General features: G+C 50.8%; 1 protein-coding gene across 3 annotated transcripts in view; it reads right to left on the reverse strand.

Moving 5' to 3' along the window:
• Window positions 1-12,292, reverse strand: part of rassf3 (Ras association domain family member 3) — a 289,232-nt gene that overhangs the window by 17,514 nt on the left and 259,426 nt on the right. For all 3 annotated transcript variants that reach the window (XM_072484991.1, XM_072484993.1, XM_072484992.1), the window contains one exon: window positions 9,374-9,481. In XM_072484991.1, coding sequence (XP_072341092.1) covers window positions 9,374-9,481 — 108 coding nt within the window. The remainder of the gene's footprint in view (window positions 1-9,373; window positions 9,482-12,292) is intronic.

Genomic DNA, 12,292 nt, shown 5'->3' on the forward strand with positions numbered 1-12,292 from the left:
CCTCACTACACTTACATTGTCAAAGAATCGGACTTAAGCTCTTTGGAAATTTTCACTATGTTAAAAGGCACGGTGTAAATTCAGTGAGTGCAACTCTTCAACATCAACACAAATACTATCAGCTCCCATTCTTATCATGCCCTCAATTGACCAATTCCGAACTTTTAAAATAATAATCCTCGAACATAGCTGGTTGAGATACAACTGTACCATCTGGACTCTAGAAAATGATACCACAATAGCCCATCATGTCCATGTTGACGCTAGAGCTATGCAATTAATCCCATTCCCCTACCCCAGAGTGCTGCAAAATCTCTCCCCCTCCCTCTCTCTTCCCCAACGAAGCGGAGCAGGTCGAGAAAATGAAGTAAAGCCAAAGAGCCTGTCATCCTCCAAATGGCCATTGTCTGTTGGTGTTACACTCCGCACAATATTGGACACTGTTCTTGTCCACAATTCAGTCAGACTCTTTGGTTAAGACCCAAGTGGAACCGAGGCACAGTTTTTAAACAATCAGTGCAATTATTTGGGGGAAACGTGGAGAGGAAAATACAAAGGATGAAAACAACTTCCCAGTGAATATGCATACCGTTCTGCGCATTTAATTTAATCACAACACAATCACAAAATTCTTATTTCTTTTATTTGTTCATGGGATATGGGTGTCGCTGGCTCGGCCAGCATTTGTTGTCCATCCCTAACTGCCCTCGAGTAGGTGGTGCTGAGCTGCCTTCTTGAACCACTGCAGTCCATGTGGTGTAGATGCATCCACAGTGCTGTTAGGGAGGGAGTTCCAGGATTTTGACCTAACGACAGTGATGGAACTGATATCTTTCCAAGTCAGGATGATGTGTGGCTTAGAGGAAACTCCAGGTGGTGGTGTTCCCATGTATCAGCTGCCTTTGTCCATCTAGGTGCCAGAGGTAGTTGGAAGGTGTTGTCAAAGGATCCCTGGTTTCTGCAGTGCATCTTGGAGATGGTACACACTGCTGTCACTGTGCGCTCCTCCACCAGCGCAATGTTGAAGGTGGTGGATGAGGTGCCAAATAAGCAGGTTGCTTTGTCTTGGATGGTGTCAAGCTTCTCGAGTGTTGTTGGGAGTTGCACTCATCCAGGTAAGTAGACATTATTCCGTCACACTCCTGCCCCGCATTACAGTATTACAGCACAGGAGAGGGCCATTCAGCCCATCGCATCTACACCAGCTTTCCAATACAGCAATCCGCCAAGTTCCATTGCCTTGCTTCCTCACCGCAACCCTCTACATTCTCCGTTTGCGGATTCCCGCACAAGTGGCTCGTTTGAACCTGCCTCCACCATGCTCTCAGGCAGCGCATTCTGTATCTTAATCACTTGCTGTGTGAAATGTTTTTTCTCATGCCTTCACTGCCGCTTTTGCCAATATCGTAAATCTGAGCCGCTTTTGCCAATTATCGTAAATCTGTGCCCCTCTGGTTTCCCAGCTGTCCACCAGTAGAAACTGAACAATTTTTCTCTTTCCAACTCTGTCCAGACCCCTCATGATTAAAAGCCAGACTTGAGCCAGCATCTATAACTGATTACAAAGCTCTACGATACTGTTCCAAGCATTTTAACACAAATACTGCTTTGAAAAATAATAAATCTTCATAGCTCGGGATGTGTAATTGTAGCATTAGGGTCTGTTTATAGGTGACTGAAGCAAAATCTAACCTGATCATTTTATTAATTTGAAGAGTGAAACAGAGCTTGTAACATCTGGGGAGATAAAAATCTGGGGAGATTTGCTTCTGATCAGTCAGAGTGAACTGACGTAATTCAATTAGACTTTGGCAGGCATGCGTGCTGATAGGGCAGAAGTCATTCTGCTTGTTTAACATCAGAGGTTACAGTTACAAATAGCAGCTTTGACCAGCTGATGATCTACCCACTCTCCGGTTTCTAGGTCAGAGATAATCAGATTGCCTCACATTACTGCCAAGGCCAAATACAAATAAATGGTCTCATTTTAACCATAAGTGGTACTTCCGGTGGTCGGACACGGGGCAGTTCCAGCTCAATGTTCTTTTCACTGAAAGTGGGGTAATTTTGACAGGAGAGCTGAAGGTGTGGTGGTGGAGTTCTCCCTGTAGGTGGCATGTCTGCTGGTTACCAGACCTGGCAGAAAAAGATTGATAACCTGGCCAAGGAATTGGAGGAGACCTGTGGCGCAGCAACAATTGTGAAGGTGGTGGAAGGGCTATCGCAAGTTGGAAAGTCCCAGATGGAGCAGTTGATGGCACTCATTAGAGAAGAGTTCCACCAGCAGCAAAGGAGATGTAGGAAGATCGGCCCATTCTATCCACCCCCTCACCCCACAGCTTCTCCTTACACTTATTCTTAATCCTCGCCACCTGCGCGCCCCCAGCCACTTATATTCCCAGTCCTGCCCTCCCCTTCCACATCCGGGAGCACCAACAGCTCCAACAGGGTATACTCCGGCAGCTTGGGAATTACTCTCCATTCTTTTTGCGCAAAATTCCACACTTGCATATACCTGAACGCTCTTTCTTTCGACAACTCCATCCTCTCCCACAGCTCTTCCAGCCCTGCAAACTTCTCCTCCAGGTATAGATCCCTCGCCCTCACCACACCCACCTCCCTCCACTTCTTATACATGCCGTCCGTCTTCCCCGGCTTAAACCCATGGTTCCCACACAACGCTGTCAGCACCAACATCCTCTCCATCCTAAAGTGTCTCCTCAACTGGTCCAACACCCTAATTGTGGACTGCACCACCGGGCACCTCCCCAGTGCCAGCAGAAGCAACGCCGTCACCATGGCCCTCAGGCTGGACCCTCTTCAGGACCCTGCCTCCATTTCTAACTCCTCTCCTTACCACCACCATCTCACCTTCTCCACACTTGCCGCCTCGTAGTATTGCAGCAGGTTTGGTAGCGTCAATTCCCCTTTCTGCCTCTGTAACAGGGCCCTCCTCACCCTAGGTACCTTCCCCGCCAAAATAAACTCGGAGATCGCTACATCCAATTTCCGAGAAAAGGCTTTTGGGATGAAGATTGGGAGGGTCTGGAATACAAACAGGAATCTTGGCAGAACGTTCATTTTAACCACCTGGACCCTCCCCGCCAATGTCGGATGTAGTGCATCCCATCTCCTAATGTACCCACCTAACCTCCCCCACCAACGTTGTCAGCTTCCACTGTGCATTGCTGACCACTTCCCCCATCACCTGGACCCCAGATACCTGAACCTGTCCCTGGCTACCCTAAATGGCAACACCCCCTAATTGGCTCCCTGACCCACCGCATTAACTGGAAACATCTCACTCTTTCCGACATCAACTTGTAACCTGAGAAGGCCCCTTATTGCTCGGCGAAGATTCTGCTGGATTGTCAACCAGCCACCAGAGGTGGCGGCCTGGCTGGGGGATTTATACAACTTCCTCCGGCTGAAAAAGATCAAGTTTGAGTTGAGGGGATCAGCGGAGGGCTTTGAGACGAAGTGAGGACTGTTCATGGCAACGTTTGAGGAATTGTTTGTTGCGGGTGGGTGAGGGGGTGAAAAGGGGAAAAACTTGCACAAACTGTGAACTGTGGGGTGTTGATAATGTTTTTTGATTCATGTCTTCGTACTTTTTGAATGTTTGGAAGAAAATACATTTTTTTTTCAGATTAATCATAAGTGACTGATAGGGTTGCCAACTGTGATTCCTGGAGATTTCAACACATGACTTGCCCCCACACTCCAGCCACTTGTCGGCCAACTCATCCATCCTGGTGATTCTCCGGCCCGGATGGTCCAAGCAGCCACACGGAAAAAGCAGAGTCCCGCCGGCGCCGTCCACACCTGGTCGCTGCCAGCGGGAACTCTGCGCGAAGGGTTGGGGGGTGGCCTGTGGAGAGGGGGGGTGGATCCGTCCCGGGGGGGGGGGGGGGCTCCGATGGGGTCGGCAGGCCGGCCTCTCTCTCTCTCTCTCTCTCTCTCTTCCCCCCCCCCCCTCCTCCCTCCCCCCCCCCCCCGGGCCTACTTTGTTACGCATCCGGCCCCAGAACCCCCGCGCCAAGTTGCGCCGGCACGTTCTGTCAACCCACCGCGCCTGCGCGGGTTGGCGCGTCGCCACTGCGCACGCACGGGTTGGCGCCGCCCCCAGTGCACGGCAGGCAGTGAGGCTGGAGCGGCATGAACTGCTCCAGCGCCGTCCTGGCCCCCGTTTCGCGTTGTCGTGAAACGCGACGGCGTTCACCGCGGTGTGGACACTCTGGCCACGATTCTCCGCTCCCGCGCCGGTTGGGAGAATCGCCTGGGTCGCCAAATTTTCCCGCGATGCCCTCCGGTGATTCTCCCAAGCGGCGAGAACGGCCCCGTCAAGTTCCGCTCGGCGCAGGCCGGAGAATCGCCCGAGACACCCAAAATGGCGATTCTCCGGCACCCCGGATGGGCCGAGCGGCCAGCCCAAAACGGCGGGTTCCCCCCGGCGCTGTCCACACCTGGTCGCTGCCGGCGGGAACAGCGCAGGAACGCTGCGGGGGGCGGCCTGAAATGGGGTGTGGCCCGCGATCGGTGCCCACCGATCGTTGGGCCGTCCTCTCTGAAGGAGGACCTCCTTTCTTCCGCAGCCCCGCAAGGTCTGACATCTTCTTGCGGGGCGGACTCGGGGAGGACGGCAACCACGCATGCGCAGGTGACACCAGTTATGCGGCGCCGGCCGCGTCATGTATGCGGCGCCGCCTTTACGCGGCGCCAAGGCCTGGTGCACGTAAATGACACGGCGCCGCTCTTAGCCCATTATCGGGCCCCGAATCGGTCGGGATAGGGGCTGTTCCGCGCCGTCGTGAACCTCGACGGTGTTCACGACGGCGCGAACACTCTGCCTCCATTTCGGAGAATCACGCCCTCTGTCCCTCGATCGGAGAATCGCGCCGTCAGTTCCTGGAGACTCCCAGGTCAGCCCTGGAGGGTTGGTAACTGTAAGAAAAGCCTTTCCAACACAATTTGTGCACAGCGGAGGCAATGCAACTGAGCCTCTGGGAGGCCTTCACCTTTCACTCGGAGCTGCCCAATTTGCATTTTGCAGGCACTCGGAGTGGGAGAAGCAGATCAATGCTGCCAGTGTTTAAATATTTTGCTGAATGTCTAATACAATGCCTGCCTTAATCTGTCCCCTCCCCACGAGTCCCAACACCCCCACCACCACGCCAGCCATTAACCTCCAACTGTTCTCTCCCTCTCCATTCCTCTTTCCATCAAAGTTTTCTCCCCCGCTCTCTCTCTCTCTCTCTCTGCTACCACGGACATTGGGTGAGAAGGGTAGGCGGTACTCCTGTGGTTTTCAAATGTTTCCATCCTGTAGGAATTGGTTTCTGCTGTTCTGAAAAGGAGGTGGTGAGCTGTTGGTGGCTATCTGGTAAATATCCATTAAGTGATCAAGGTTTACATTCCCCAAAGTTTAAATTTGTCCTGCAGTTTTTGATGAGATTACTTAACAGCGACAAGAAAATAAGTAAGTAATTGAATAAAGTGATGAGTTAAAGATTCTAAGTTTGGCAGGACAGGTGATGTGTCGAGGCTGCAGCATGTGGGAGCTCATGGATACTCGTGTTATCCAGGGCAAGCAGGTCGGAGGTAAATGCCTGTGGCTTGAGGAGCTTCGGCTTAGAGTCATTGAGGTGGAGGCTGAGCTGCGAACACTGCAACACATGAAGGAGGGGGAGTGTTACCTGGAAGCTTCGTTTCAGAAGACGCTCACAGTCCTTAGGATAGAACCTTTTGGTTTGGAAAGTCGTCAGGGAAAGGAGCGTGTGACTTAGCTGAGGCAGGAGGCAGGTAAGGGGACCCAGAGGGCAGGGGTCAGTCTCTACAATTGTCCAACAGGTTGGAGGTTCTCTCAGCTTGTTTGGATGAGACTGGAGGCTACAGGGTGGATAAGCTGACTGACCATGGCACTGAGTTACAGGAAGTGGATAGCACTGTGGCTTCACAGCGGCAGGGTCCCAGGTTCGATTCCCCACTGGGTATTTGTCTGTACGGAGTCTGCACATTCTCCCAGTGTCTACGTGGGTTTCCTCCGGGTGCTCCGGTTTCCTCCCACAGTCCAAAGACGTGCAGGTTAGGTGGATTATCCATGATCAATTGCCCTTAGTGACCAAAAAGGTTAGGAGGGAATATTGGGTTACGGGGATAGGGTGGAAGTGAGGGCTTAAGTGGTTCGGTGCAGACCCAATGGGCCGAATGGCCTCCTTCTGCACTGTATGTTCTATGTTCAGTAGTAGGGAACAGGATAGAGAGGGTATTGACACTACTCTCTGCAGCAAAGGGCAAGTGTCCAGGCAGCTGTGCTGCCTGCCCGTTGCCAGGCTGCAGAGGAACCTGCAATGACAGGGGGAAGGATCCTGTTGTTGTGGTCCATGTAGATACCAACGACATAGGTAGAACAAGGAAAGAGGTTCTGCCCAGAGAGTTTGCATGAGTTTCCTCTGGGTGCTCCGATTTCCTTTCAGTCCACAGATGTGCAGGTAAGGTGGATTGGACATGTTAAATTGCCTGGAAATCACCTTGGGCTCCAGAGATTTAAAAATGGTGTCCGATTTCTCGCTACACTAAGGAGTTCCGGCGAGTGGTGCACAAAAAGAGGCTTTCCGCATTCCCCACTGAGGCCCCCTATCTAACCTGGGTGCCGTTTAAGAGCGTTGCATTTCTCGGCACTGAGCGTGCCAGGAACCACGCGGCTAAACGCCCTCGCTATGACACTGTTCCCATTTGACATGGACCTAGCTGATGGAACCAGCAATAAATTGAATTATAAAGCAGCCGGTTTCAGCTGTCTCAGTGAAGGGGCAGCACGATAGCACAGTGGTTAGCACAATTGCTTCACAGCTCCAGGATCCCAGGTTCGATTCCCGGCTTGGTTCACTGTCTGTGCGGAGTCTGCACGTTCTCCCTGTGTGTGCGTGGGTTTCCTCCGGGTGCTCCGGTTTCCTCCCACAGTCCAAAGATGTGCAGGTTAGGTGGATTGGCCATGATAAATTGCCCTTAGTGTCCAAAATTGCTCTTAGTGTTGGGTGGGGTTACTGGGTTATGGGGATGGTGGAGATGTGGGCTTGGGTAGGGTGCTCTTTCAAAGAGCCGGTGCAGACTCGATGGGCTGAATGGCCTCCTTCTGCACTGTAAAATCTATGAAATACCTCAGTGGACGTCAGGCAGCACTGGCCTGAATGGCAAGCATTCGGTGCCAATCATCCGGAGGGTCAGTCAGCACTCCGACAGGCCTCCTGCTATTTCATTCTTTAATGAGCATTGATAGGCAGCAGGTGGGACTTCCATCCATACTGGGGTGGGGGGTGTCCTCCCCAAGCCCCAATTCAAAAGACTATCCCTGTTCACTCTCCAGATGACAGGCGTTGAGCATTTACCATCCTGAGAATTCAGACCATGATGGCAGACGGTGTTTAAAATGTTGTGACATGATTAAAAGCAGAGCCAGCAGCTTTCCCTGTTATTAGTGGAGCAAATCAGCCAACAGCTTCTGGAGAACTCACATGTAGAGTTTAATGCAGCAATCCAGAAACTGAGGGCCAAGTTACCATGCTCCTCCACGGGCAGCTACAACAGTACTGATTGACTCGTGTACCTACCCACTACTTACCCAATAAACACAGTGGAAAAATTTACGGTTGACACAAAGTGTGCAAGTAAAATTTTAATGGTGTGATAAATCATAATTACAACCAAACTTTATTTAATTAATATAGCTTTTTTCCCCCCCACTTTTTCCTTTGTGACTTTTATCCTCTCTCCTAATACCATCTTTCCTACCCCCTCTATTTTGCTTTCGATATCTGATTTAAATCTAACTTATTCTTCCTGCTTTAGGCTCTGCTTGTCTCAATGAGAATCCTTTACTCCGGTTGGTTGAAGAGCCATCCTGTTGCTTCTCCTGCTCACACATGCCAGAACACTGTTCTGTTAAAATGCCCATGATGGGTAGCGGTCACCCTGATGAATAGCAGGCACAGTTCCTTCACTGCTGACCACAGTATTTTTTCTTTCTTTCATGGGATGTGGGAGTCACTGCCAAGGCCAGCATTTATTGCCCATCCCTAAATGCTCTTGAACTGATTGGCTTGCTGGGCCATTTCAGAGTTAAGTGTCAACCACACTGCTGTTGGTCAGGAGTTTCATGTAGGACAGACCAGGTAAGGGCGGAAGATTTCCTTCCTTAAAACAGGACATTAGAGAAACAGATGGACTTTTACAACAATCAGTGATAGTTGCCATGATTACAATGAACAAGACTAGCTTTCAATTCCGGACGTATTAACTGAATATTAAATTCCACCAGCTTCCTTCGGCGGATTTGAATCCATGACCCCAGCCTGGGACCCACTCAGACCATAAGACCATAAGACATAGGAGCGGAAGTAAGGCCATTCGGCCCATCGAGTCCACTCCACCATTCAATCATGGCTGATTTCAACTCCATTTACCCGCTCTCTCTCCATAGCCCTTAATTCCTCGAGACACTTGGAGAATGCACAAACACCGCACTGACAGTGACCCGGGTCCGGGATCAAACCCGGGTCCTTGGCGCCATAAGACAACAGTGCTAACCACTGCACCACCGTGCCCCCTCGGGATTACTGGTCTAATTACATCACCACTACGTCAGTGTCTCCAAAAGCTTGGCCTTTAAAGAGGGGAAAATAGCCAGCTAATTCCTTGCCTTTTTTTAAGTCCCAAGATCACCGTTATGGAGAGGATTAGGCCTGATAATCGAAAAGAAATTTTAGATAGGCCTTGCCTTGCCACAGGAGAAACGTTCAACCCCCAAGCTACTAACAAGTAACTTGGGTATCCATTTCTTCAGCTACCTGGGCCTTAAAAGCTCCAAAAGGATGTTCTCTATACCGCTTCTTCCTCCTATTAAGATGCTACATAAAAACTCTTTTCAATGAAGATTTTGGTCATCTCCACCTTGGTATCAACTTTTGCCCAATTATAGTCCTGCAAAATACTTTGGGTGGTCGCTACATGTAGGGCCCTATATAAATGTAGTGGGCCAGCAATTTTACTTTGGTGCCCACTATTTGAGGCTAAAGAGAGTGTACGGATCCCACTTGCTTTCTCCACAGCAACCCCTTAGCCTGTCAGTATCAACTTGCCAACCAATCAGCACCCACTTCTCCTGTAGTATAAGTAGTTGTGATCGTATGAAATTTGGCATTCTTGTATTTGTCCCAATGAGCGCAAATGGAAAAACTTCCATCAATGTGTCTCCCTTTGCGCAAATGGAAAAACTTCCATCAACGTGTCTCTCTTTTCAGCAATACCAGACAGAGTACTTGGATCTTGACGGCTAAACATTTGCCAACATTACCAGCCATCCGCTTTCACCTACCAGGGTCATTTTTAACCAGTTTGTTGCTGTTGAGTTATAGGCTTCAATCTTCTGCTTGATCTCCTCTTTCGTAAGTATTTTCTGTGGCTCCCTTTCCTTTTCCACATCCTGTAATGAAAACATAAAATGTTAAACAATGATCGTGTGTGTGGACAGAACAGACATTTGAATCTAAACTTTAGAGGAAGGATGCACATTTGAGGCAGGTTCCCTCCCTCAAGAGCATTAATTAACTCATCAGGTTTTTACAACAACCCATCAGCTTCCATGGTTATTTCAACTCACAGATTTACTAAATTCAATTCCCCAACTTTTTCCGTGATCCTTTCATGGGATGTGGGCTTCTCTGCACAGTGTTACCCAACCCAATTTCCCCAGAGGGCAGTTAGTTTCAAGTCAACCACATTGCTCTAGGCTTCGAGTCACGTAGGCCAGACTGGGGGAAGGGTGGCAGATTTCCTTCCCTGAAGGACATCCAGCTGGATTTTTACAGCAGCCAGGGATACTTTCATGTCCACCACTGCCGAGACTAGCTTTCCCTTCTGGAATTATTCATTTGATACATTTAAATTCCACCCGTTGCCTTGAAGGGAATTGAACTCATGACTCCTGAGCATTAGCCTGGGCTTCTGCATTCTAGTCCAGTGACATTACCACATTTAGAAGATTGAGGCATACGAGTTAATAAAAGATATTGACGTAGAGCAGATAATAATAATCTTTATTATCACAACTTAAAATTAACAATGCAATGAAGTTACTGTGAAAAACCCCTAGTCTCTACATTCCGGCGCAATGTTCGGGTACACTGAGGGAGAATTCAGAATGTCCGAATTACCTAACAGCACGTCTTTCAGGGCTTGTGGGAGGAAACCGGAGCACCCGGAGGCAACCTATGCAGACACAGGGAGATCATGCAGACTCCGCACAGACAGTGACCCAAGCCGGGAATCGAACCTGGGACCCCGGCACTGTGAAGCAACAGTGCTAACCACTGTGCTACTGTGCCGCCCTCCACTTGTGGGGCAATCTAGAATGAGAGGTCTTAAAAAGGGCCATGAATCTGTGGAATTCACTAGCCCCCAGAGTGCGGTGGATGCCGGAATAATGAGTGAATTTGAGGAGAAGATAAACAGAATTTTAATTAGTAATGGGTTGATCTCCCCCCCCCCCCCCCCATTATTAGTGGAGACACCTTCCCTGCACTTACCTAATTAAACCATTTCATATTGGGATTTGAATGCAATACCGCAGGATTTGTACTCCAGTGGCATAATCCAATACATACCACCACATTCACCCCTTGTTAAAAAAGGACCCGGCGGGGTAGTGGGCCGTATGGTGGTAGGGGTTTCCAGAGTCGGTACCTAGGATGCCGCTAACACGGCGGCTATGCTCCGATATCAACTACTAGTAGTACTTACAATGCCGCTTTTACTGGGCAACCTAAAAAAACTATTTACAGAGGCATTTCTTGCTTTACTATACTGATTCGATGAGTCGAATGGGTGCCCTGGTCGTCCTCGCCGATCGTCTTAGCCCCGGTGGTGATGCAGGCGCTGGTTCGAGCCCCGTCGTCTCTGGGAGCCTCGCGATGCCTCTTCCGGCTCCAATACCCCTATTCGGGGCCGGGGGAAGGACCGATCCACCCGGGAAGGGGGCGGCTGTGGGGTGCGCTGGTGGGAGGGAGGCGGTGATTGGTGTTGGGGGGGGGGGGCTCCAGAGGGGGTCACTGGTGCTGGGGGGGGGGGGGGGAGCTCCGGCGGGTGCCAGGTCCCGCAGGGAGACGTGTCCTGTTGGCCGTCGGGGTACACCACGTAGGCGTATTGAGGGTTCGCGTGGAGGAGATGAACCCTCTCAACCAACAGGTCTGATTTGTGCGTCCGCACATGCTTTCGGAGCAGGATGGGTCCCGGGGCTGCCAGCCAGGTCGGAAGTGACGTTCCGGAGGAGGACTTCCTCGGGAAGACAAGGAGGCGTTTGTGAGGTGTTGGATTCTTTGTTGTACACAGCAGCGACCGGATGGAGTGGAGGGTGTCCGGGAGGACTTCCTGCCAGCGGGAAACTGGGAGACTTCTGGACCGTAGGGCCAGCAGGACGGTCTTCCAGACCGTTCTGTTCTCCCTCTCTATTTGACCGTTCCCCTGGGAGTTGTAACTGGTCATCCTGCTCGAAGCGATGCCCTTGCTGAGCAGGAATTGACGCAGTTCGTCGCTCATGAAGGAGGACCCCCTATCGCTATGTATGTAGGCGGTAAAACGAACAGTGTAAACATGGTGCCGAGGGCTCAAATGACAGTGGCCGCGGTCATGTCGGGACAGGGGATGGCGAATGGGAACCGGGAGTATTCGTCAATCACGTTCAGGAAATACGTGTTGCGGTCGGTGGAGGGGAGGGGGCCTTTGAAGTCCAGACTGAGGTGTTCAAAGGGACGGGAAGCCTTTATCAGGTACACTTTATCTGGCCGGTAGAAATGCGGCTTGCACTCTGCGCAGATCTGGCAGTTCCTGGTGGCGGTCCTGACCGCCTCGATGGAGTAGGGCAGGTTGCGGGTCTTTACGAAGTGATAGAACCGAGTGGCCCCCAGGTGGCAGAGGTCCTCGTGGAGGGTTTGGAGCCGGTCCACTTGTGCATTGCCACATGTGCCGCGGGATAGGGCATCAGAAGGCTCGTTCAGCTTTCCGGGACGATACAAGATATCATATTTATAAGTGGAGAGTTCGATCCTCCACCTCTTGTCGTTCTTGATCTTGCCCCGCTGTGCATTATCCGAACATGAAGGCAACCGACCGTTGGTCAGTGAAGAGAGTGAATCCCCTACCGGCCAGGTAATGCCTCCAATGCCGCACAGCTTCCACTATGGCCTGGGCTTCCTTTTCCACTGAGGAGTGGCGGATTTCTGAAGCGTGGAGGGTGCGT

Source organism: Scyliorhinus torazame, chromosome 19 (genome assembly GCF_047496885.1).
Source record: "Scyliorhinus torazame isolate Kashiwa2021f chromosome 19, sScyTor2.1, whole genome shotgun sequence".
NCBI lineage: Eukaryota > Metazoa > Chordata > Chondrichthyes > Carcharhiniformes > Scyliorhinidae > Scyliorhinus > Scyliorhinus torazame.